The following is a 27,772-nucleotide window of genomic DNA, read 5'->3' as shown; positions in this document are numbered from 1 at the left end:
ATTAACTCATACAATTTTGCCAAGTCTAGGCATGTGGATTCATTTCATTGCACTAAAAAAAGACGTAAGATATCACCCAACTCTGGCCAAACTTCTTCTGGAATGTCTTATGAGATTACTGTTTCTAGGTAGTTTGGTGGACTACTACTGCTCATCATTAACTAGACAGGCCAACTATTTTGTCCGGATAGGCATCAAATGTTTATGTAATTGTGACTTAAAAATTACAATACAGCACTGTGCTACCAAGTTATCTTTACTCCAGTCCTGATTATTTATTATTTGGGGTTTCTATATTTCTACTTCAAGTTAGAAACTGCCAGTGTGTTGTTCAACATGCATCACCCTCACAAGTTATGTCTTATCATCTTTCCTAGCCACGAGATAGGCCAAGCCTTATCTGCTTTTGCTTAGATTTTATTGTAGCAAATAGTATTAAGCCAAGATAACAAAAGGAGATGCTCAGGATAAATAAATTCTTCCTAATGAATCAAAGTATGTGCATGGCACTTCCTCCCTACACACTGAGCAGTTCTGTGAAACTGGTCATAGGACAATGGGAGTAGTCAATGTCTTCATGTGGGTAAAGGTGTGGGAAGACCCAGGCAGATTCTTGAGCTAGATGACAAGCTTCTCCACACTAAGTGTGCTTGTGGTTTCATCCTCTTCATTTGAGCCAAAATACCCTGGGAGGTCCAGCATCCTCTGCTCTGCCTCTGTGAGGCCAAATGATGTATTGTCATAGAAGGCAAACTCTGGTTGGGCTGGGAAACTCTGACACTTGTCTTTCCTGAATTGAGAAGGGCTCAGTGGACTGACCCTCTGGTAGATGTCTTGAGGGGAAGATGGGGATGACTGCTTCCTTGAAACACTCCTGTGACTGGGGGATGGTCCCCTTCGAGCTCTGTGAGGATCTGTTCTCTCAATTCCTGTCACTAATCCTGCCTGGCGATCCCCAGAATCTGGTTTCCTCATGGGCTGCCCCACAGTGTAGGATTTAGAGATTGGGTTTAGGAGACCACTGGTCCCACCTGCCCCTTGGAAATGCTCCCCTTTCTCAGAAAGCAGATGGGTGCCTCGACCTGAAGGCCTACCCCTGTCCTCTGCCTGGTCCCAGGTTCTTGTCCTGGAGTTGTAGCCAGGGACCTGTCGTGGAGTCAAAGTGGACATACTCCTCTCCCGGAATGGTCGTGCCTGCTTGGTTTCATGAAAACTAGCTGTCCTCCGGAAGTGGGAATTCCTAGGGTGGCTCTTTTCCGAGGAGCCCCCTCTGCCACCAGTGTGCCTCATCTGGGACTTGCGGATCAAGGTCTGGCTGGGGCTAATAGCACAGCTGGCCGGGGACACACTGAAATCCAGCCTGGAGGGAGGTCTTTCCCCAGCACTCACCCCAGGCTGATCCAGAAATGGAGATTTGATCCTGAACTTATTGGCTGCTTCTTCTGGGCTTTCTAAGTCTAACGGGGGGCTGGTGGCAGCATCAATGGCAGTGTCTGTGAGGGGACTCTGAGACACGTGATATACTTTGGTGGTTTCTGTCAGACCTTTCTTCTTCATCTCCTTCAACTGCTGCTGGGCAAGGCGATAGCTAAAGAGAGGGGGGATGATCTTCTGGGCATTGGACTGAAAGCTCTCGCTGCCAGAAGCATCATCCTCAGGAGACCCCTGTCCACTGCGCCTGTAGGTCAGAGGGATGCCCAGGTCTCCTGGGCTACCCCCAGGCCCATCGCCCCCATCTGAGAAGCTCCCCCGCTGCTCACTCAGCTCACAGATGTTCTCTTCATCCGAGTTCTTCCGGAAGCCAGGGGAATGGATAGAGTTGTGTCGAGCAGGGGTGCTGCATTTGGGGGGCCGGCCGAACCTCCTCCAAAGTGTGATGAGCACTGTGGCAATGATGATGAACAAACACAGGGAAATCCCAGTCACAGTCACTATGTTGTTGGACTTCACTGGATCCTTGGGCGGAAGAGAAGATGGATTGGATGGCCGGAGAGCTACATAGAGATGGAAAAGAAAGTTATTCTCTTGTGTTAATTTCTCTACATGGTATTTATTCATTCATTCATTCATTCATCAGTCATGGGGCTTGAACTCAGGGCCTGGACACTATCCCTGAGTTTTCTGGCTCAAGACTAGTGCTCTACCACTTTGAGCCACAGTGCTGCCTCTTGTTTCCTCACCAGAAATTGGACATAAGAGTCTCACAGACTTTCCTGCCCGGGCTGGCTTTGAGTCACAATCCTCAAATCTCAGCCTCTGAGTAGCTAGGATCACAGGCATGAGCCACTAGGGCCAAGCTTCTGCATGGTTTTAAAATCACTGAGTTGCTTGTTCTGATTATCAAAGCAGTTAAAGAAAGAAAGAAAGAAACAAGGGCTGGGAGTTCGGCTCTGGCAAATGGATCTCCAATGACAAAGTCACCAGGAAAGAGGAAAATCAGGGACCAGAGAAGGGAGGTAGGTGGCCAGGAAAGCTACAGAAAGACCCCTGTGCTTACCAGTTCCTGCTGAGACTTCTTCCCTATTTTCTGCATTGAAGCAAGGGGTAGACAACATCAAGGCTTTTCGCCTCGATAATGGATACATCATGGATTCCTGTAGTAAATGTACCTGTGAGACACACAGAGGCAATTCCTACCCAGTAGAAAACTCAAAACACAAAATGATTTAGGTAGCTTGTGCCTACCTAAACAAGAATCTGATTGAGGAAAGAAGACTGTTTCATCAAACTGTCATCTGACTAGCAAAGCCTCTCCTTTCTCTCCTGGTTTTCGGCTGTCCACTCCCTTCTCACCCTCAGCATTGGTCTTCTTCATCTTCCTCACTCTCTCAAATTGATTTGTCCCACAGTCCTTAAAACTTCATCAAGACACTGATGTCACCTCCAGCCTCTACTTATACTGCTTTGGAAACTTCTGGAAAACTGAGACCAACTATTGCCATCTGACCTCACCTTTTTCTCCCTTGGTCCCTGCATCATTCAAGCCCTTCTAAACACCTGTCTTCTTTCCTATAGTCCTATGCCCATTTGCTCTAGGCCTCATATTCTCTACTCACTCCTTGCCTGCCCCTCTTGGGCCTTTCTACTGTACTCTATTATCAGAGGACATTTGCTGAGAGTCCTCATTATTATCCCTGTCTTTCCCACAAAGCCTATCCTTTGCCTTTTTGGTGAACATGAGGCCTTCCTAACCAATTAAACAGCTTCTTCCAAGCTCCTGAGGTAGGAGCTGTTGCATGTACCTCTCTATAAGGAAACAGGGTTAGCAACACAGTATGTTCTTCATCTCATTCCTGACTACAATGTTCAGCCAGCATTCCTTCACTGCTACATGAATCTTTTGTTCTTTTGATACCTGTGCCAGCCACTTAGATACCCTTTACCTCCCTTTCCCAAAATACCATCATCTTCTAACTCCCTCACAGCCATCTGTCAAAATGGAAGGCTCCATCCTTCCATTGCATCCCAGAGCAAGGACCATCGCAACAGCTTCAGTGTATGTGCCCTACCCCTCTGTGTGTGTGCGTGTGCATATGCGTGTGCGTGTGTGTGCGTGCATGTGTGTGTGTGTGTGTGTGTGTGTGTGTGTGTGTGTGTGTCTTTCTCATTGTCTACCATTGCACCTCTCTTCTTAAAATTTTTTTTGTTAGTTCTGAAGATCAAATCAGGGGCTTTGTGCATGCTACATAGCCTACCACTGAACTGGACCCCCAGATCTCATATTCAAGAATATGAACTTTTACAGGCTTTTCTCTGGCTGTGTCTGCCCCTTTCACTCACTAGTGGTTCTTATGTTGTATTATTTTGCTGAGACTTATGATGCTCCAACATTCTCTTTACTCCCAGTCTGCCAGATGCCTCTTGGCCTCACTTCTGACATGTGATCTATCACTGAACCCATTTTCTTTCAATACTTCAACTCTCAAAACTTTTAATATTGAGCTATGTATCTCCTCTTTTGCTCTGCTACAAAAGTCCTTCCTAAGCAAACTCAAATGTATGAATTCTTAGCTGTTACATCCAATCCCTAAACACTATCAAGAAAACAAAGCAAAACAAAAGCCAAGTGTTGTGACTCACATCTATAATCCTAGCTACTCAGGAGGCCAATATCTGAGGATCATGGTTCAAAGCTAGCCAGGGAAGGAGAGTTCCTGATATTCTTGTCGCCAATTAAACACCAAAAAGCCAGTAGTGGAGCTGTGGCTCAAATGCTAAAATGCTAGCTTTGAGCACAAAAGCCCAGGGACAGCTCCTAGAAAAGGCAAGACTGCCAACAAATGCCCTCTAGACCATCTTTCTTCTAGAGGATCATCCCTCTGTACCAGTCATCCTCAGAGTCTCCTGTCTGTAGCTCCTTTTTGTCAGCACAGAAACACAACCAAGCTTTTCTTGGTCAAGGTGTATTGTACTTATAAACTGTTTTGTTGAATGGTAATCCCTTTGTGTAACTACTTTAAAAGTAATAAGACTACAATGAAAAACAACAACTACAAGATTGTTCTGCTGTCTCACCTCTTACCACAGGCAGATCTCTCTCCCCGTCTTCCCAGCCACAGCTGCGGGAGGAGGAGTGCACATTTACTGACATGCTGCTCCCACGTGATCACCTCTGTGTCTGGTAACCTGCTCCCAGGATTCCAAAGTGCCAGCTCCTGCCAAGATCATCCTAACAACCAGTTGTAAAGAAGTTCTGTCCTGCAGCACTGGCTACTATTTGGTCCCTCTGCAATTCTCTCACTTGTTTCAATGATAGCACTTGATCACATGATTTAGAGAGAAGAGCATGAACTCTGGAGCAGGGATAATAGTCTATATCATGTACTGCTACCTTCCTCTAAACATGCCCAAGACTTCTTAACTTTCTCCAAATCTGTACTTCCTCTGATGTACCTAGTTTCGAGGGAATGGCTCTGCTGTTCACACACTGGTTAGTACTAGACTACTTACTTTTGTCCTTCATTCCTATCTCTGTATCACTCATTCAAGGGTCTTTGCATACCCCTCTTACCGCATCCTCCCCTCCTGACCCTACTGCTGGCACTTCTATTTTCACATGGGTTACTGAAAAACTTAACAGGAATCTCTCTGCCATACCTGTACTTTTGATTTGTTTTTCCATGCTACAGCCAAAAATTGCTCTAAAACTCAGGTCTAAAGCTTTAAGGCCTTCATGATCAGGCCTGTGAGTACTTGTCCAGCCTGTTTTCCCACCTTCCCTTGGCACACTTCATCATCCCACTGCGGGAACTATTCTCAGTTTTTTCCAGGTCCCGTACTCTGCCATCTTCCTCCAGGCCCTCAGTCATTGTTCCCTAAATCTCCCTTGCTGAACTCATTCACTTGGGTGGAACTTTCTCAGTTCTCACACTGCAGATATCACCTGCTCCAAGAACTGAGTTGTTCCAGGCATGGATTATCACCCTACATGATTCCATAACAAACTGTAGATACTTTTATCATTAAAGGTGTTATGATGTACATGCATTATGCCTACTTTTTTTTGCCAGTCTTGGGGCTTGAACTCAGGGCCTGGGCTCTGTCCTTGACCCTCTTTGTGCTCAAGGCCAGCACTCTACCACTTGAGCCACGGTGCCACTTCTGGCTTTTGTGAATATTTATTGGAGATAAGAAGCTCACAGAGTTTCCTGCCTGGGCTGGCTTCGAATCATGATCCTCAGATTTCATCCTCCTTAGTAGCTAGGATTACAGGCATGAGCCACTGATACCTGGCTTCATTATACCTATTATACCTTTCAGATATCATGAACCTCTTTAAGAAGAGGACATATCTTATCAACATATTAAATCTATTTCCTATACTACTTACAGTAATTTGCAAAGATGGTACTCAATAAACATTAGTTCAATTAATTGATGCACTCATTGTTAAGAAGATAATAGCATGACAAGTTCTGTGGCTCATGCCTATTATCATAGCTACTCTGGAGGCTGAGATCCATAGGATCAACTTTCAAAGCCAGGTAAGACAGAAAAGTCCATGATATTCCAAAAGAGCAAGCAAAAATCAGGGCTGGAGGCATTATTCTTGTGGTAGAGTTCCAATGAAGTAAGGCCCTCCTTCAAACTCCATCCCTCCAAAAGATAAAAATACAATGATCAGCATTTCACCAGATGGACTGTGGGTACTATAGCAATTGTATCCTCCTACCTTCTTGTTGAACAAGAAAGACCAAATTAGTCCAGAGCTACTCTCAGACCTTGGCATAAAACTACTCTTCGAAAGCCAAACAAAACTGTGAACTACCAACCCAGTAAAAACAGCTTAGTGGTGAAAGACTTGTTGCCTGATTTATTGCTTCTTTCATCTGCAGGAGCTTCTGGTGATATTAGGTAGCAGCATTGCTATCATGGCTCTTAGATCAGTTATCTTTTGATAGTGATTGGCAACCTTCAAAACCATTGATGGAAAAAAACCTCCAAAGCTGCTGCCTGGCCCATCCCTGCCTCATCCAGACCTTCCTGGTTATCCTGATGTGAAGAAAATCCTCTAATGCTAAGTAGCCCATAAAGAGATCACCAGAAAGAGAAGACTTGAAAGACAGGATGTTTATCCAAGTAAACATTGATCTGAGGCCTTGCGTAGATTAGCTTTAGTATTTCCCTTTCTTCTTAATTAATAATGGTTGTATTTATAGGTCTGACACAGTGTTAAAGAAATAAGATGCTAGAATAAGAAATATGATCATATTTTCTCAAAATTGATTACTAATTCCAGTTTATAATGCCCACTTAAAAAGCCAGAATTGTCAATATAAAATTGCAAAGTATTCAAGACAGGCAGCATGATAGAGTCAGCTCTAGACCATCAGATTTTTATTGCTGTCTTTTCCAGGCCCTAGAATCCTCTGTGTCTGTGATGTGTAAAAATAGTACACAGTCGTTCCTTGGTTCTAGAACTGTGGATATCACACTCTAGAGATACTCAAGTCCTTTCTCTAAAATGGATTAGTACTTGCAAAGAATCTACACACATACATTGGAATACTTTAGATGACTTCTAGGTTACTTATAACACCGAGTACATGTAAATGTTATGTAACTAGTTGTTATACTGTACTCACAGAGTAAAGATGAGAAAAATGTCTGTTCATGTTCAACATGGATGCAAAGTTTTTCTGATGATTTTCATCTATGATTGGTTGACTCCTTGGGTGTGGAATCCACAGACACAAAGGGCCATCTATATATCTACTTCATATAGGTGGGCATTTACAAAAATGTCTCATAGGAAGTAAGTTTTCAAGATCTGAACCCAGCACCAAATGCCTACTTAGCAAAATCAGCTTGAGGTTCCAGTGAGATAGTGTATTGAAATAATGGCATACACCAGGTAGTCAATAAATGGCTGAGATTCTTTGTTTAAAAAAAACAGCAGAAGTCAGTGGCAACTGATTTCACATTCATTTGAATATATGCTATCCCAGAACTGACAAAATGAGGTGTCGTTGAAGGAAGTTACACACAAGGAAATCAGTAGACAGAAAAGACAGCCTTAGATACCAGTAAAAGGATGAAGCCAGTGTGCTTGCTTCAGGAACATTCTAGAATTATCTCAACTGTTTCCTTCATATATTTTCTGCAACTTATGATTGCACTTGGGAAAGTAATGCTCATTGAAAACAATCTTAAAATGCCTTCCATTTCTTTCATAGTTCTTTTCCGGTGAAATGTCCCAGAGAGGCTACCTGCTGCTCTTCCAGTTCGTCTAGATCCAAATATACCCCATATCACTAAGTGGAAATATTATAGGTGGAGTTAAAAGACTGGATAGTTTGCCTATACTTTGTAGAAAATTACCTCCTTGGTTCCCAGTAGAACTACCAGCAGTCATTCATTGGAATAGAGTACTACAGTTTTACATTAATAATTTGCAGGCTATTATCTAACATTAACTCATGTACAGATTATTAAAGGTGTTAAAATGTAATTGATTAATCAGTATTTGTTCAATCATTATTGTGATTTTTATTAAAATGAATATTTTGGGTCATATTTTTAAAAGTTGAGAGAATTGGTTGGCTAGTTTTCCTGAAAGTATTTTTAAGATAAAAGCTTCATAATGCCTTGAGAACCTTACATATATATATAGTTTGGTATAGGTTGTCACCTTTGAAAATCTTGTGTACTATAAAATACTGAGTAGAAGAAATTGTATAATTACAACCATGTAATTAAAAGTATTAAACAGCAAAAGAACCCCAAACAAACAGTAGGAGATAAAAATGAAGAAATAATTATTCAAAGATGCAGCTGACTGAGGGAAAGAGATGAACCTGGGCCTGGGGCTGAAATAAGAAAAAAAGAAGGGAAAACAAAGTTCTTAAGATGTTGAAGAAAAGGGGCAAGGCCTATGGAATGATCTGGAAATATGAAGTGGAAACATAGACATTGATTACTTGATTTATTGGTTGATTGATTTATTTTAGAAAGTACTGTGGATCAAATTCAGAGTTTTGTACATGCTAGGCAAGTGTTTTACCTGTGACTGTCAAGACCTTGGCTGTGTGTGTTGACAGAAGCCTGTGGTTTTAGCTAAAAGTTGGTCTGAGATGACAAGAAACTAAGTATGGCATTCTGATCAAGAATTGGGCAGGAAGAAGTCTTGACAGGAATTATTTAAGGGCCGGGATCACTACAAAAGTCAGCTGACAAACCAGGAGTTGCATCTGTGAGGTAGAATGGTGGTGGGGAGAGAAGGGTCATTCCTCATTGTAACTGGCATGGAAGAGGATTTGGTTCCACAAGCCATGATGTGAATACCACATCTACAGACTTGTCACATTAAGCACATGGAACACTGACTAATGTGTGACTTGAAGATATTAAAAAATGCAGGAAAGGCCAGTCCCCTGGTGACAGAAAAAAGAAACACCCTGCCTTCTCCCAGGTAGGGGTGGTAATGAATAAACCTAGGCCACGTATGGGGAAAAACAGTGTCTTGCTCCATTTTGACAATTGTCTATGTGGTCCCCTTGAACTTCTCTAGGATGATGGGGGAAATAAGTAAAGGAAAATACTTTTTACAGCATTTTTTGGTGCGGAGAGGGAAGAACAGGAATAGTAGAGAAGCCGAGGGAGAAGTAACAAGATGCCAATGTGGTGGCCCAGTTCTGTAATCCTATTACTTGGGAGGCTGAGGCAGGAGGATCTTAAGTTCTGCTGTCTCAAAAAAAAAATCTAAGGAATTTATACTCCTACTACAATTTTGTATTTTACAAAATTATTTACTATGTTTGTCTCTTTAATTTAGACATATATTGTTGTCATTTCCCTCTCTTCCACAGTATTAAATCTCATCAGAGAATTCATTCTCCAGCTTTTCTGTATTAGACACACTAACAAACACAAGGTTTTTACAATCAAAAGTAATTAGAAATGCTGGGTGCCAATGGCTCATACCTTTAATTCTGGCTATTCAGGAGGCTGAGATCTGAGGATCATGGTTCAAAGTCAGTCTGGGCAGGAAAGTCCATGAGACTCTTACCTCCAATTAACCAGCAAAAAGCTGGATGTGGAGGATTAGCCTTGTACAAAAAAAAAAGCTCAGGGATAGGACCAAAGTCCTGAGTTTAAGCCCCTGTACTGGCATGTTTGTGTGTGCACACACACAGAACACACAGTTAAAAAACAGTAATGCGTATACTACTAATATACTTTCAAATGCAGAAAGGTAGTTCTCAAGAAGGCCTGGCTTCCATATTCCCTCTGATTAGGGAAGACACCCAAAGGGAGCTAAAATACCTACCAGCACACTCCTCCAGAGAGCATGGGGAGATCTCCGAGGACTTTCCAGGGCAGCCTGGTCTGGAGGAGGGGAAGGAAGTAAGACACACGCGCCGACGCTCTCGAACACCATCTCCACATGTAGCGCTACACTGACTCCATGGCTGCCACATTCCCCACGTTTCTGCAAGGACATAAGTCATGCTCTCAGTGCTAGCTCATTTGAGAATGACTCTTTAACGACATCCAAATGAAACAACAAAACTCAAATCTTCAGGTCTTTAAAAGTCCATAAGTAAAAACATTCCCAGAGAAGTAGAAAACTGGAAAGAGTGCTACTTTTAACTTTAAAACAAAAAAAAGCTGTAGGAGCTATAAAAATCTTAGCTTTCCTAGAACCCACCAGAGAGAGCTGAGGTTATAGGGCAAGCAACCAGCCTGAAGTATAAGGAAAGACAAGATGCTCTAGTGTAAGAGGGGATGCAACATCTTCTTGCCTAGGATAGACTCCAGGACCCACCCACACAAGCTGGTGAGAAGAAGCCAGCTAAAAATGTAGTGAATTGCTAGAAGCTTAGTGAAGACCAGCATGAGAATACAACACCACTAGCAGGAATATAACAAGGGGAATTTGTACCCACGCAGGCTCTTCTCTGGGGATCTTACCTGAAAGACTGAAGTCAAGTACAAGACTGAACAAAGCCTCTTTATGGTACAAGTCAGACAAGAGAAGAGACATCACTGTGGAAACGGCACAAAACCTCACCCAGATCCTCCCTCCTGTCCTCTCTAAAGAATATTAGCCTAAACCATTGGGCAAAAGACAGCAAACTTTGTCAACCTTAAGAGCATCAGTTGGGACCAATACCTGCTGGAGCTGAAAATATCCAGGGCTCACACAATTTGAGATCTTCCACCACTGTGGTAGAACATCAACAAGGCTCTATCTCTGAGACTCAGAGACACAGCACTTGCCTGAGATGAGGTTGAGCCAGCAAAAAAGAATGCTCTCCTCTTAGTCCATGCTAGCAAGTGCCAACTTCAAATAACAGCAGACCAGTGCTGAGGAGAGGCAAGAGCTAGAGATGAAAGCTTGTCTGGCATGCAGGCTCAAGCCCAGAGCTGAAAGTGGAAGAGAAAAAAGCATTGAGGAAAAAAACCCTCTAGCAATGCAATGCCTGTCCTAATAATAACTGTCCAGAATAACTCTAGAAAATCCTGAAATCTATGATCCATTGAAGACTGCCACAGCAACAGGAAAACCCCAAACATGGCTAAATTCTAATGATAGGAAGCCAGTACCCACACTAAAGACCTAAAGGATATAGAAGCATACCTATTTCCAGGCATAAATTTTGTTTCCTCTGTTTCCACAATTCCAAACAAGATTTCTAACTTCAAATGATTATGAGATATACAAACTATCAAGAGACAAAGTGATCAATAGATCGAGTGAGACTCAGATGTAACCCAGATATTAAATGGAATAGAGAGATAATTTAAAATAACTATGCTATGTTAGAGATTGGGGAAAATGAGCATATTAAGACATTTGAACAGATAGAAACTTGCATAAGAGTTATAAACCAGAGTCAAATGGAAATTTTATAACCTTTAAAAACCCATGAAATAAATGAAGAATGTGTTCCATAATCTTGTAATAGGTCAACACATATAAGGAAGCAAACAATGAATATGAGCATAGAAAGAAATCACCCGAACTAAAATTCACATACTACTATGAGTTCAGAATATTCCACAAGGAGTATGTTTAAAAAGACACCATTCTCATATCTGCCTCAGTGTTGGGATAATGTTTAGATACTGAGTACCTTTCCCAGATTAAGTGCTAACTATAAAAGGACTTGAGGCTGGCTGATATCTCTTACGTCCACAAATTCTTTTGTCCTTCCAAGGCCCTTGTGAAATGCAAGCCCCTTGATCTTAAACTTTCCAGCTTCTAGAGCTGTAAAAAAATAAATGTCTTGTGTTTCATAAATTACCCAGTCTCAAGCATTCTGTTACAATAGCACAAAATGGACTACAACAAAGACAGTGGAGGAAAAAGAGGAAATTAAAATATTAAAAAACACAAGACAAAAGGATATAGAACAACATGAAATAGTGTCTCATACATGAAGAAAAAAACTATAACAAAATTAATCTCTGAAAATACAGTGTCCAAAACTCTCCAAAATTAATGGAAGACATTATACACTCAAGATACTATAAACAATCAAGCAGCATAACCAAAAAACTTAGACATTCTATTGTGATTTTTTTAAAAAAGTCAAAAAATAAATTCAGAAAAATAGGTGACTTTAACTCAACCATGTAATGACTACATCAAATATAAGTAACATAAAAAGCACCAATTAAAAACAGATTATCAGATTGGATTTTAAAACACGTGGTCTAGACACTGATGACTCACACCCATAATCCTAGCTACTCAGAAGGCTGATCTCTGAGGAATCACTATTCAAAGACAGCCTTGGCAGACAAATTCAAGAGATTCTTGGGGTTTTTTTGGGGGGGAGGGGAGGTCCGGTCGTGGGGCCTGAACTCTGGGCCTGGGCGCTGTCCCTCAGCTCTTCAGCTCAAGGCTAGCGCTCTACCACTTGAGCCACAGTGCCACTTCCAGCTCTTTTCTTTTTGCTTATGTGGTGCTGAGGAATGGAACCCAGGGCCTCAGGCATGCAAGGCAAGCACTCTACCACTGAGCCACCTTCCCAGCCTTCAAGAGATTCTTATCACCAATTAACCAGCAAAAAAACTGGAAGCATGGCTCAAGCAGTAGAACACCAAAAAAGGTGAGTGTGTAGCAACCAAGTTCAAGCCCCAGTACTGGTATTCACTCACACACATACACACACACACACACACACACACACACACACACACACACACAAATAGCCCAACTACATGCAGTTTCTTTTTAACATCACTTTACATCTAATGTAGATAGATAGATAGACAGACAGATAGATTAAAAGACAGAAGAAGATAGACCTTGTGAACATTCAAAAAAAATTTGAGTAGCTATATTAATATCAAAATATCAAAACAGGCTGAGAACCAAAGATACTACTAGGGGTAAAGAGGAGTAGTATATAATGCTAAAGAAGTTGATTCAGTGAGGAGCTTTAACAATCCTAAATGTAGATCTACTAAACAATAGAACATCAAAATACAGACAAAGCTCTACCAAAAGAGCCTTCTTTGTTGTTGTTTGTTTTGGTGGCAGGCATTAAATGTAGGACCTCATGCATCCTAGGCAAGTACCCTACCACTGAGTTACACTCTCTAGCCAAAGCAGCCATTACTGACATTATTTATCAATGATAACTTTTATTCTTAACAAGTATGCAATTATCATCAAATAAAATAATTGCTTTATTCCCTATAAAGAACTAGCCTGTGTCTATTCTCTCTCCACACACATCCAAGTCCCAAGACCTATCAGGTTCTGCTAACACTAGAAACCAAAGCATCCTCTGCATAAAAATTTCTCCTCATCTTTTATAGAAAAAACATAAAATGCAGCCAAAGGAATACAAAGCACTACAAAACATAAGGGAAATGTGTAGGATAGATGTGTAGTCCAGAAAGCCAAATGGTGCAATCTCTGGAGTGAGTCATGGAATATGAGTTCTTCAGAGCAATTAAGTCTCTTAGGATTTTCACAAGAGTGGGAGCATTACAAGCAAGTATCCTGGACCAAAATCAACTGAGGTGTGGTAATGATGTTCCATGCAAAGGTCCAACTGAACACAATATTGGTTCTGTGTCTCTGGGATCATGCCACAGCTCCTCCTACAGCAGAACAATGTGTGGGCTTTGTCTGCAGAACTTCCTTGCTGCTCAGACATGAAGCCCCCAGTGCTTGAAAAGCTTTAAGAATCTCAGAGGAAAGTCTCTCTCAGCTAAAGTATTGGGATTTATTTTTGAAAAAACTTCCTGGAGAAACCACTACTGGGAAATCTAAGTAGAAAATTAAGTCAACATACATTTTCTCCTCTTGTGCTCATGTTTAAGACCACATAAAAAAGGAGAATTACAAAAGCTAGAATCCTCTTGTTATTCTTCTTGTACTTTTCTTTGACTTTATATAAATATTTCTTTAAATGGATAGTCACTTATTAAACTAAAATCAAAATTTCCCTTAATGGAGACCAGGAAAATAATCCATTTTTAAAGTATGAATATGGGGAAAAGGTCTAGGGGGAAAAGTAAAAAATAAAAAGTGTCAATATAGCCTGGTGTCAGTAGCTCACACCTGTAATCCTAAACTGTTTAGGTGGATAAGATCTGAGGATCCCAGTTTGAAACTAGCCCAGGCAGAAAAGTTTATGAGACTTTTATCTCCAATTAACCAGCAAAAAGCCAGAAATACATCTGTGGCTCAAGAAGTAGAATACTAGCCTTGAATGAAAAAGTTCAGAGACAGCACACAAACCCTGAGTTCAACCGCTAGTACCAGAAAGATAGAAAGGCATGAATCTTGATTTTAAAAAATATCTAACTTAAAAATATCATGTCCTTTATCTTTGAAAGTAAAATCATGAGTCATGGGATATAAAACAATAGAAAATCCAAACATTTAAGTTAATTTTATTTAATTTGGTTAAATTAAATGGGAAATCACTCAAAGATGGCAATGACCAAATTTAGCCAAAAATTTTAGGAAAAAAAACCCTTTTCACCATTTTATCTCTGAAAATCTCTGCTAATAACATAAGAGGAAAATAATTGGCAAATGGGAACCTGTTAGGTATCAATAGTTCATGAAGAACAAGGTGACAGATATTCCAAATAGTCTGTCTTCATGAAAGGAAGTCCATTATTGTTTAGTCCTGCTTAGACATACATACATGTGTACACACTGCACAACAAACCTGTTTGGCTAGGCTAAATGCTTTTCAGACTGCAGGATATACAGGAACGAAAAAATGTTTCAGATTTAAAGACTCTGAAGAACTAAAGCCTATGAAACATTCCCATCTATAAGACATTTTGCTTAAAAGACCAAGACAACTAAACAAAATATGCTTATAAGAAAATTCCACACACACAGTGAGTAGTTAGAAATACCAGAAGCAAAGGCAACTGGGATAAGCCATTCCGATGCTCTTTGTACTTATATTGAACAAATCATGCTTTCATTTGAGATAGCAAACTCCCAAGTGGTTATGGGTCTTCTAAAAGGGGTATGTGGGCAGCACAGAGGAACTGAGATAAGGACGATAATAGCAGAATTTTTTTTCTATTTCTTTGAGGGTTGTTGTTGTTGTTTGTTTGTGTGTAGAACCCTTTTTCAGCCTCCAAGCTTTATTTTGTTTAAGAGAAGTTGACAGTTGATTGTATGGAAAATATTTGCACAGTGACAATACAAGTAAACTTCTATCCTAGATAATTTAGGTGTCTGACTGATTAACTGCTTGACTTGTGGTGCTGGGGATAAAACCCAGGGCACTGTGCATGCCAGGCAAGTTCTCCACTACTGAACTACATCCCCAATCCATAGTTTACTTGGTTCTGTATTCTGGCTTTGCCAGTCAAAACACCCTGGTTGAATGACTTAACAGATATCTATGCTCTATTTCCTAATCTATAACATTAACAACATTATGAATCTAAATCCCAGGATTATGAAGACTGACCATATTAATATTCTGAAAGCATTCTGGCCAGTGCTTTTTGCTATACAAAAGGTCACTATGCAAAGATCATGAACAGTTTCTATTGGCAACACACCAAATATGTTATATAGTTACATCCAAAGGCATGTTTGAAAGAAGAGACAAACATAAAAAACATTATTTCATTTTCCAAAAAAATGCACATTTACTGAGTCAATGGCTCATACAAGTCCCAGTAGGTCTATGAAAGATTTTATTTGGCAAAACAGATGTTTGTTTGTTTTTACTGGTCAGCACTGTCAATTTAAGTAGAAAATAAAAAGAGGAGAATTTGGTTCAGCCATAAACTTTTGAAACATCAGTCATAAGCTTCAGTCATGAGCATTTGTCCCCAATGTTTGAAAGTATTTTTGTATTTGGAACAGTAAGTATTTCAGGCTTTAGAATGTTTGCATATACACCATGAGATAATGTGAGGAAGGAAGTCGAGCCTAAACCTGCAATTCATTTATCCACCCAAAAATAGCCTATAAATTTATACAATATTTTTAGTGTGCCTGGATTTTATTTTGTTTTTGCAAGCACTCTATCACTTAATCCATGCTTCCAATCCAGCACACACACACACACACACACACACACACATTTGCCTAGGCTAGCCTTGAACCCCAATCCTCTTGCTTCCATCTCCCCAGCAGCTGGGATTAGTAATGTACACATCACACCCACTTAACGCTTATGTTTTGACTGCAACCTGGTCACACAGGTCAGGTATAAAGTTTTCCACTTGTAGCCTCATATTGGTGGTAAAAACTTACAGACTGTGGAGTATTAGTGGGGGGTTCTAATTTTCGATTAGTATTAAAAACACAGAAAGGCACTGAAGTTCTTATTGCAAATATAAATTTTACTTCTTAGTTAGAATCATAGTCAATCTGCCACACAGAGAATCTGTGTTTAGCTCCTCTTGTTAGTCTACTCAGCTGTAAAAGTTATGTGTAGTAGGTACTGCATGGGGCAATCCCCAGGTAGCCCATGACCATCTTCAGCCTGGGCACACAGAAAACCACTCTCTACCCCGTTCTTTCCAATGTCTTCCCTGGCTGATTCTGTGGGGAAATCCAGCATTAGACACTGAATGAAAGCATCGTGGAATGCCCAGCAGCCTGTCAAAACAAGAAAGTTCTCCTGTCCCACATGTCATTAATCAAATAGCCCAAGCTCCTCGATTTCACTTAGTTCATTTCTGTTAGTTTCAGTCAGAATTGTTTTCCTTGAACACATATGTACCTTCTTTTGAAAAGGCAATATCATCTTGGATGTCTGACTCAGTTCAGTTTAACTTTCTCTAAAGCCTAGTTGAAATCAGCCGGACCTGAATTTAATTTATGCTTTGAAAGCATATATTAAAGCTGGGAGTGGTGGCACACACCTGTGCACCCAGAACCCAAGAAGCTGAGCCTGGAGGATAGTGAATTCAAGACCAGGCTGGGATACAGAGTGAGACACTATCTCAAAAGCAATGAGTAAGTAATTGTTGGGCACCAGTGGCTCATCCTTGTAATCCTAGCTATCTAGGAAGCTGCGATCTGAGGATCATGAGTTCAAAGCCAGCCTGGCCACCAAAAAGTGGAAAGTGGAGCTATGGCTCAAGTAGTAGTAATCTCCCTGAGGGAAAAAGGAAAAAGCTTAGGGAATGTGCCCAGGCCCTGAGTTTAAGTCCCAAGACTGGAACAAAAACAAACAAACAAACAAATAAATAAATATTAGTGTGCCAAGTATCCTAAGTGGGTTAAATAAAGACAATAAATAATTTGATGAAGGTGAAAGTAGGATTTTACCATCAAATGAGTTTCCCTACTTTCAGAAGTGCAAAGAATGGGGGGATCTGTGTAGGGAGAAAAGGACTTTAAACAAATAATGACAGAAGTGACAGATGCCATGAAAGAGGAACCAAAAGAGCTTATGGTGGAATCTTGGAGTAAAGAAAAAGTCACCGAAGTGCAGACTTGTAGGTATGTTAATGTTAACTAGGAGAAGACAAGAGTCCAAGCCCCAGCTGAGAGATGAGGACTGGGTTCAGGCAGAACAGGCAGCCCAATGACCATGGAAAGTCTTTTAGATTCCTATCCATGCCAAGTGAGGGGACTGAAAGGCCTGGAATAGAGAAATAGCCTCAGCAGACCTGAATTTAAACAACCTTCTGTGTGTATTGAGAGAATAAAGTAGATAGTCAAGAACTAATTAGGGGGCTGAGAAGTTGGTTCAGTGGTAGAGTGCTTGCCTCACATGCATGAGGCCCTGGGTTCAATTCCTCAGCACCACATAAGCAGAAAAAAGCCAGAAGGGGCTCTGTGGCTCAAGTGGTAGAACGCTAGCCTTGAGCTGAAAAGCTGAGGACATCGCCCAGGTCCAGAGTTCAGCCCCCACAACTGACAAAAAAAAAGAAAGAACTAATTAAGAATCTATTGCAAGAGTCCAGGTAAAATGTAATGGAAAATTAAATCAAGTGTCATCACATGGAACTGGGAAAAAGTGGACAGTTAGACACCTAAAAAAACAGAAGTTACAGGACTTCGTGACTTATTATTTATTTTTTTATAGGGGGTGGTGGGGAAGAGGAAGACTTGGGTTTCTGGTTTGAACAAAAACAAAGATGGTGGAGTCTTTCATGAAGAGGCAGGTTTAGCAGGTAAGATGATGATGAATCTAATTCCAGATATGCTGCTCTGGAGCTAGCTGAGAGGCATCTGAGGGATGCCAACTACTCAGCATCAAGTTAGCATTCATAGCAAGTATGTGAAAACTGAAAAGATGACCAACCCTCAAGAGATGAGAACTCACAGGCTAAGGAGATGAAGAAGTAGCAGCCAAGGAGTTGAAGTCAGATGCCAGTTAGCAGTAGGAGAAGTGAATGAAAGGTAAGAAAACAAATTCCAAATAGTCAACCGTTTAAAAAAAAGGGGGGAGGGGGGGGGGGGACAAGCTGGGTGCTGGTGGCTCACACTTGCAGTTGTAGCTACTCTGGAGGCTGAGATCTAAAGATTTAGGCCAGAGGTGTGGCCTGAGTAATAGAGTGCCAGCCATAAGTGAAAAAGAAAGAAAGAAAGAAAGAAAGAAAGAAAAAGAAAGAAAGAAAGAAAGAAAGAAAGAAAGAAAGAAAGAAAGAAAGAAAGAAAGAAAGAAAGAAAGAAAGAAAGAAAGAAAGAAAGAAAAGAAAGAAAGAAAAGAAAGAAAGAGAGAAAGAAAAGAAAAGAAAGAAAGGAAGGAAGGAAGGAAGGAAGGAAGGAAGGAAGGAAGGATGAACCAAGTACTCATTTCAAGCTGGCACACACACAAAAAGGAGAAGGAAGAGGAGGAGGAAGTAGAGGAGAAGGAGTGGGAGGAGGAGGGGGAAGAAGAGGGAGAGGAGAAAGAAGAGGAGAAAGAGGAGGAAGAGCAGGGGGAGGAGGAAGGGGAAGAGGAGGAAGAGGAAGAAGAGGAGAAGAGGAAGAAGAGGAGGAGAAGGAGGAGGAGAAAAGAGGAGGAGAAGGAGGAGGAGGAAGTTATAAAGTAAAGAAGAGTAAGAGTGATGTGTGCAGTGAATATCAGGTTTAGTTTGGGAGGTTTTGGTGCTTTAAGGTAAGAAAATTATAATTTACAAAAAACAAAATTGCACTTCAAAGCCAATGAGAGTAAGCCTTTATAGTAAGAGACAGTTAAGGATAGGAGTTGGGAGGAGAATAATGATTAATGAAAGTTTCCTAAAATGACTAGAGGGGCTGAGCTCCACAGTGGAAGGGAAGGTTGACCTGATACGGACATGGTGACATGAAAGAAGGGGGATAGGTTGGGTCCAATACTTATAGACTTACAGATCTTTGGTGAAAAGGTAATAAGTTCCCATTTGGGTAGTCAACTCCTCTGTGTGGCAGGCCACAAGATCAACTCCTAGAGTTAACCATAAGGTTGAACTCTGAGCAGAGTGGTGAAGTATAAATGAGCTGGTGTACAGAACTAGGCACAAAATACCCAGGTGACTGCTGACCAGTATAGAGGACCAGCTGAGGGCAGAGGCATGAACAATGGGTACCAGCCTACCCAACTGTGACCTTGTCATGCAACCTCAGCAGCTTGACAGGAAGCCAGCAGATGGCTGGATTCATACAGAGGTAGGGTGTGGCCTGTGCAGGGGCATGGAAAGGACTCCAGGGCAGAGGAATTGAGGATAGTAGTAGGGTGGATACAAGGATGGGCCACAAACTGTAGGCAAGAAGCAAAGTAAATACAAGTAGGTAAGTTGAAAGAAGAGAAAGGGGAAAGTTAAAGGAAAGGGACTTCTATGGTGAGGAAGTAGGTAGCTCTGGGGTTACAGTTAGAAGCTTGGGGAGTCAGAAGGCCATCGACTTTGTGGGATGAAGATAAGAAGAGCAGTTTAGAAAACCACACCACTTACTAAGACTAGACTTACACCCAGGAAAAGGGAAAAATACAAAGAGTAGAAATAGGAGTGGGTAGGCTGGGGTTATAGGTTAGTGGTAGCTTTTAGGCATGAGGACCTGGGTTTGATCCCCATGGCTGAAATGAACAAATGAAATGAGATGAAAAATTAAAATATAAAATAAAACTGGGAGTGAAAGAAATATACTCATTACCTGACTCTCTGTATATCACCTTCATAAAAACAACAAAAATATTTAATTATAAAATAATAGAGAAGTGTTGGGGAGGGATCAGATGGATGGCACTTGAGCCACACATCTATACAGAATACAGTCTGAAAGCATCTTAGAGATCTTGCTTGGATTTCTCAGTAAAAATGCTTCATTCTTAAAATGAATGATCAGCTAGCAAAGAAAAGACATGTTCAGCTAGCAAAAAAAACAAGCAAACAAAAAAACCAAACCTGACAGTTACTAAATATAATCTAGAATTCACTTTTGAATTCCAATCTTTTCTGTCATTGGCTTTCTTATACCTGATAGAATAATATGTTTTTTAAAAAAAACCTGTAGTCTAATAATTGAGCATTTCCTATAAGCTATGTACAAAGAAGGTTATATTTATTTTATTCATTCTCCATGGTAGGTACTTCATTATCCCTACCTGACAAAGGGAGAAACTGAGACCTAAAGAGATTAAATGATCCACTTACTGAGACAGTTGCCCTCCCACAGGTTCTGCATTCCCAGAGTCCACATCTGCAGATTCAACCAACCACAGATGGAAAATATTCACACACACAAAAGCTGCATCTTGTCATGATTCTCCAAACAATGTAGTAAGAACAGCTACTTACATAGCATGTGTATTACATGAAGTGTTAAAAGTAACCTAAAGATAATTAAAACTATACAAAAGTGTATTGTAGGTTCTATGCAAATGTACACCAGGACCAATCCCCGTGGATGCTGAAAGAATGTACTCTTAATTTTTCAGGTAAGAATGATAATGTCAATTGGTAGCTATGAAGAATGAACCATTAAAATGATAGTCCAATGCATCAAAATTCTAAATAATCATTTAGAAAACCAATCAAATAACAACAAAAATAAAGATGCTGATCTGATTTTTGAATGTTGAAAAAAAAATCTCAATACCAACCTATGTTTCTCTGAATTAGCATGCACTCCTTCTCTTTGGCAGAAAAACGGCTTCTCCTTGAAACACCAAAATGAAAGCAGTATTTATTCTTCCCCATGTCAAACAAAGTGCAGTTGAACACTGTTCTCCTCTCTCCCAGGGGCAGGCTGTTTTCTGCCAGCTGAATTGTCCTCTCCCCAGGGCGCCGGGGGGCCTCTTTGAAAACAGTAACCACTCCTTGGGCGAAGATGCATGGTGGGGGCACCACCATCACCTCTACCTGGGACCCACATGTGAGTTCTGGCACCATTACAAGTTTGTATCCAAATTTCTGGGCCAAGTCAATGGGTCCTATGGAGGCAATGACTGAGTCTCCACCGAACAGCCTCAATATCACTGTAACATAGGCTTCTGGTCCCACAGGTGCACAGCCAAACTCTATCCACTGTCCTTGAGTAAGCTCTGTCCTCTTGCTGGTTCTGATCTCCAACGGCTGTCCAGGATTGGTTCTTGCCTGAGGAAGGCTGTTGGTAAAGATGACATCCACTAATATATCAGGCTTGTCCACAGGAAAAGAGCACAGAGGTTGATTGGTAAATAGACCCACTTGGAAGGTGCCTTCTGCTGATTTGGATGTCCTGTTCAAGTCTATATGAAAGACAGGCCATTCTGCCTTTAGAAAGGCACTTTTCTCCCACCAGGGCACTGCAGTGCTGTTGGCTGATGATTCTGGAGTCATTATGAACCAGTAGTCACCAGCTTCCTTAAAGTAGAAGCATTCAAATTCGAGTGTTCCCTGAGACTGGTTGGTTAGGAGGTACTTGGTTGTTAGAGTCTGGTTGGTGTTGGCCTCCAACAGCAGGACAGACACATTCCTCAGTGTGCTATTAGCACCATCAAAATACTGGAAATCCACGGATACTGTGTTGTTACTTAGCGCTACATGGCCAGGTTCTCTCAAGAGGATATATTCAGCTTCTCCAAAGACTGAAAGAAAATGGCCAAAACTGGTTTACAAAGGGTGCATTTGAGCAGCACTATTAGTGATATTAATGAAAACAGAAGTTTAGACCAAAGTTGGAACCGAGCCAAGGATGACGTAAAAATGTGAAATGACACACAGCTCCTGGGAGCAGGGACTTGAGCTCATTCCTTTCTAAGTGGCCCTGTTTTCTCAGCAACTTTCAGGATGTTTAAAATACCAAATTAAGCTGAGCACTGATGGCTCATGTCAGTAAATCCTAGCTACTTAAGAAGCTGAGATTAAGAGAATCATGGTTCAGAGCTAGTCCAAATAGAAAAATCTCTCAGACTCATCTCCATTTAACCAGCAAAAAGCCAGAAGTGGAGGTATAGCTCAAGGGATACAGTGCCAACTTTGAGGGGAAAAAAAAAGCCGAGCAAGAGTACAAGGTCTTGAATTCAAGTCCCACTGCTAGCACAAAATAATAAAATGCCAAATTAGTGATAAGTGTCCTGAATTCATAACACTGAACATGCAAATTCAAAGAAAATCTATGAAGCTAGAATAATTCTCAGATTGAGAATTGTCAACTATTATTAGAGAAAGAGTCCAGTACGCTGTATTTCTCATTTTGTTCATGTTTCTAGTGTTTATGTATTTAGAGATGATGGGTAGACATTGAAATCATAATTGCTTGATTTAAGTGATATAAAACAAACTGAATATTTAGAATATAGAACCTTAAATTGACTTCAAAGTTTTTATATTCAAGATTTGTGAAGGCTGGGAAGGTGGTTCAGTGGTAGAGTGCTTGCCTCACATGCATAAGGCCCTGGGTTCGATTCCTCAGCACCACATAAACAGAAAAGGCCAGAAGTGGTACTGTGGCTCAAGTGGTGAAGCTCTAGCCTTAAGCTGAAGAGCTAAGAGACAGTCCCCAGACCCAGAGTTCAAGACCCACGACCGACCAAAAAAAAAAAAGACATGAGTTTTTACCAGTGTTTATGTGAAGAAACCCTTAAGTGAGTAAGAAATGTAGCCACTTTATTCTCCATGGGTCACCCAAGGAATAGAACAAATATTTATGAAATAACCAGGTTTGTCCTAGGCAACATTAATGACATTATAGCAAGTGGTATTGGCCCAGTAAGGACAGATGACTACTAGCCTCACAAGTATCATTCAGTTAGGATCAATTATATTCTTTTAAAAAGAGATCCAGCAGAGCAGCTGAAGTGAACAGTACAAAGAACATAGACACAAGAATCCTTGTTTCCATTTTGAACATGATCCAAACACGTATCAAAGGAGGCAGAATTTGGCAATCCAACAATCAACGGGGCCATGGCTGGGTTTAAAAAAAAAAAGATTTAAGGAACTTCAGTGCCCTTTTGGTTAGAAAAACAACTTGTATAATTATGAATTTACCATTATATATACCTAGATATATATATATATATATATATATATATATATATACCTCATCTACATGTAATATAATACATACCATATATTACATGTCCCAGTGATCTCATGTGATTTTTGCATAGAGTTATAGTCTTATCTTAAAAATGCTCTTCTAAGTATTTCATCAATGTATGAAAATTAGAGTATAAATATACTAGTACAGAATTTATTTTTAAAATTAGTTCATCACTTTATCTACCTTCTGCTTGAGATGAAGTGAAATATACAAATTTGTATTGAATTATATAGACTTGAATGCTTGATCAAAATTATTATCTTTATCAAAATAAGATCAACTTGTTTTTCTCTAATTTAGGGACAACAGCAGTTGAGTAATATTCCCTTGTATTTGGAGATTGAAGAAAGTTGTTGAGTCCAGTGCAGCTCACATGTTAATACAGAGCAGCCCTGGTACCTTTGATGCACTGGTGGTCAAAGAGACTCCAATTGTATCACCAGAGCCAAGGAAAGAGGTAAGACTGATAGCAAGGTCATACTAATTTGAATCTGAAGTGGGCAGGATAGTTCTGGAATGCATTTGAAGATGAAGAAGAAAATGGTCTCTTACTTAACAGGAGAGTCTATTGAATGATAGGAATTGTCAAAGAGGCTGATCAGACTCTGATCTGATGGAGATATTTGGTTCCAACATGATTCACTAGAAAAAGAAACCAAATATACAATGTTTGGCTTCTAGCAGTGGCAGATAGAAGGGGTAAAGGGAAGGGAAAAGTTGGTAATGAACTCACAAGAATGGGAATGTACCTACAGGCAAAAAGACATTCTAACTTTGAAAACTAGAATTTGGTTCTGCCATATCTTAACTATGTAAGCAGACATATAACAATATGATTATCTCTCTTCTTTCATTTTTCCCATTCCTAATTCTAATGAAATTTAAACTAATATCTCTATATAAAGCATGTGGGTTAAAAAAAACCAAACTGGTAATAATACTTTTTGATTTTGATTCATATCAAATAAAAATAAAAGGAGAAACAACAGATTCATGAAAATATCTTCATTTCCATTAGTTTTTTTGTTTGTTTTCTTTTTTTGGTAAGGGAAGATTGTCTATTTTTACTTTTGTTTTGAAGATAGGAGCTCACAGGCTGACCTTGAACATATGATTATTCTACCTTAGCCTATTAATAGCACTGGAATTATATCACCATATACAGCTAGAAATTTTGCTCTGAATAACAACAAATATCTGTACATGCTTTGCTTCCATTAGAATTTTTCTGTTTTATTTATTATCATGTAAGCAAAACACATATTTTTTTGCAAGAGGCTATTATATGCAGTGTAATCTCTTTTTTTTTTCTTTTTTGTTTTCTGTGGGGTTTTGTGTGTGTATATGTGTTTGTGTATTTGTCAGTCATGGAGTTTGAACTTAGGGCCTGGGCATTGTCCCTGAGCTTTGCTAAAGGCTAGTGCTCTACCACTTTGAGCCACAGCTCCACTTTCAGTTTTCTGCTGGTGAATTGGAGATAAGAGTCTCACGGACTTTCCTGCCTGGACTGGCTTTGAACCACCATCCTCAGATATCAGGCTTCTGAGTAGTTAGGATCACAGGTGTGAGCCACTGATGCTTGGCAGTATAAACTGTTTTTAAGAAGGAATAATTGACTGTAAAATAAGTGAAACCCACACTGGCTTTCCTTAGATCAAGTGTCTTCATGTTTAAATAAGCTTCATGAAAAAAAGAAAGAGAAAAGTCTAAGAAAAGTTACTGGATATAACTGTGCATGCTCTATTTTGTAACTGCCTTTGCCACTAACATTACACAAGCCAGGAAGTATCTGCCTCTGGGATTACATTTTCAGTATTGAATTTTAAGTCAGTTTCCACTCAGATCACCTCAGTTGCTTTGATGTCTATGAAATATTTAGAAATCATCAAAGGTAGTGAAGATTATGCCATGTTGGTGATTATATTGGCTCAGAAGCTATATAAAACTTGAAAAGTGAGCTCAATTTTTAGTTGAAACAAACTGAATGAAAAGAACTAACTTTAGGCATCTACCATACATGAAAACACTTAAAATGTTCCACATTCTTGATGGTATTTTATCATAACACCCCTAAGGAGTCAGTGTTATTGCTAAGAGACTAAGAAACATGCCTCAGAGAACACACTGGCAAGGATTTAAATTCAGATTGATTCCAAAGATACTACAACAACAAAACTCTTTTGTCAAGAGGAATCTTACATAGAAGCCCCAAATAAAAAAAAAACTTTGTGTGTTTGTGTGTGTGTGTGTGTGTGTGTGTGTGTGTGTGAAGTGATAATACACTGAATTACTCAGAAATAAATCCACATGAACTCCAGGAAATATGCTTGTGCCCAATTTGTTAAAATTGTAGTGAAGTATTTTTAAAGAGCTAAAAGTGTATTTAAGGTGCAATTGGAATCATGCAGAACTCCCAGATCACCTTCAGAGAACCCAGAGTTACCAGGTAAGAGTTTCAAAGGCACTGTACTGTTAACACTTTGCTTCCTCTGTGCAGGATCATTCATAAGTGCATGGACAAATCTCAAATTTATGTTTCTTTCTTGATACTCATAGCATTCAATTATAGGCACAAGACTTACCATAGTCACAGAGCACGACCAATAACAGATTTGAAAAGTCCTTCAAGATTGGTTTCATTCTGATGAGCAAAATCCCAAGTCTTTAGTCTCTTCATGTCCTTTTTCACATCCAAATGGTGATTTTCTTTCCCCCCAAACACCTGGAATTAAAATTTCAGAATACAACAATTCCAATCAATGGCATTCATAAAATAAAAATTAGCAGTCATTCCAAGAAGTCAAATTTCCTAGATTATGAAAGGAAATTAGGGAGAACATTAATTTCCCCTAGGGTGATGACCTATAATGGTACAAGCCCCTCTGGTTCCATGACATAGCTCACCTGTCAAAACCATTCAATATACCCAACATCAAGACGATCTTTGTAATACCAAAACCTTTTTTTTTTTTTTTTTTTTTTTTTTTCAGCTCCGTTTATCCTGGTTTCTTTTTTTTTTTTTTTTTATTGTAAAGCTACTATACAGAGGGTCACAGTTACATGAGTGAGGTTATGAGTACACTTCCTCTTGAACATTGTTACCCCCTCCATTGTTTTCCCCCTACCATCCCCTCCCTCCCTCCCTTCCCCGAGGTTCTTTTTTTTTTTTTTTTTTTTTGATTGTGATTAAATGATTACATAATTTCAAAGTCACAAGTTCATTCTAACTTCCCTGGAGCAAATTGTCTACCACAGTCTGTAATATATAACAGTGTTCACATGTTATATACCATATTTGTGATCAGCAGCATGAGGATATTTAGTAGTGGTTCAACCAGATGAGCGGGAGTTCTTTGTTTCTTAAGTCCTGTTAGTTTTGTCGTATCACTAACCTTTTGGATTTAGCATCCACTTATGAGGGAGACCATGTACCGTTTGTCTCTTCGTTCTTGGCTTACCTCGCTCAACATGATTCCTTCTAGCTCCATCCATTTCCCTGCAAATGCCATTATTTTGTCATTTCTAATGGCTGCATAATATTCCATTGTGTATAGATACCACAATTTTTGGATCCATTCATCTGTGGTGGGGCACCTAGGTTGTTTCCATATCCTAGCTATTGCGAACAGTGCTGCAATAAACATGGAGGTGCACGTGTCCTTGTATATTGGTTCCTGTTGTTCAGGGTAGATGCCTAGAAGTGGTATGACTGGGTCGTAAGGGAGGTCAATCTTTAGCTTTCTAAGGACCCTCCAGACTGCTTTCCAAAGTGGTTGTATAAGTGTACATTCCCACCAGCAGTGTAATAGGGTTCCTCTTTCTCCACATCCCCTCCAGCATTTGTCGTTGGCTGATTTGTGGATGTGGGACATTCTGACTGGGGTAAGGTGGTATCTCAGGGTTGTCTTTATTTGCATTTCCTTCACCACCAGGGATGATGAACATTTCCTCATGTGTTTCTTTGCCATTTTTATTTCTTCATTTGAGAAGTCCCTCTTTAGTTCCCTTGCCCATTTAGTAATTGGTTTGTTAGGTTTGGGAGGGATTAGTTTCTTGAGTTCCCTGTATATACAGGATGTTAACCCCTTGTCTGATATATTGCTGGTAAATATTTTTTCCCAATTAGTTGGTTGTCTTTCTAGCTTAGTTGCGATAGATTTAGCTGTGCAGAAGCTTTTTATTTTAAGGTAGTCCCATTTGTCGAGTCTCTCTCCAACTTGTTGTGACCCTGGGACTCTGTTCAGGAAGTTCCTTCCTGTGCCTATTAGTTCAAGTGTCTCTCCTACTCTGTCCTGCAGTAGTTTCAGAGATTCAGGTTTAATGTTAAGGTCTTTAATCCATTTTGAGTTGATGTTGGTGCATGGTGATAGGCTG

At 40.1% G+C, this 27,772-nt stretch overlaps 1 protein-coding gene across 2 annotated transcripts; it reads right to left on the bottom strand.

Annotated features, from left to right (window-relative positions):
• Positions 1-206: 206 nt before the first annotated feature.
• On the bottom strand, positions 207-26,119 carry Thsd1 (thrombospondin type 1 domain containing 1). 2 transcript variants are annotated; one of them, XM_042685537.1, is made up of 4 exons: positions 25,981-26,119; positions 20,973-21,938; positions 9,770-9,931; positions 207-1,994 (listed from the first exon to the last, which is right to left on the bottom strand). In XM_042685537.1, the coding sequence occupies exons 1-4, from the start codon at positions 26,036-26,038 to the stop codon at positions 619-621; spliced, it is 2,562 nt and encodes an 853-aa protein (XP_042541471.1). In that variant the 5' UTR covers positions 26,039-26,119; the 3' UTR covers positions 207-618. The 2 variants fall into 2 exon arrangements, with proteins under 2 accessions (XP_042541471.1, XP_042541472.1); XM_042685538.1 differs by lacking the exon at positions 9,770-9,931.
• Positions 26,120-27,772: the final 1,653 nt, after the last annotated feature.

The sequence above is a fragment of the Dipodomys spectabilis genome, unplaced genomic scaffold (assembly GCF_019054845.1).
Source record: "Dipodomys spectabilis isolate Male_0828 unplaced genomic scaffold, ASM1905484v1 ptg000095l, whole genome shotgun sequence".
Taxonomy (NCBI): domain Eukaryota; kingdom Metazoa; phylum Chordata; class Mammalia; order Rodentia; family Heteromyidae; genus Dipodomys; species Dipodomys spectabilis.
This window is presented reverse-complemented; position numbering and strand designations above follow the sequence as displayed.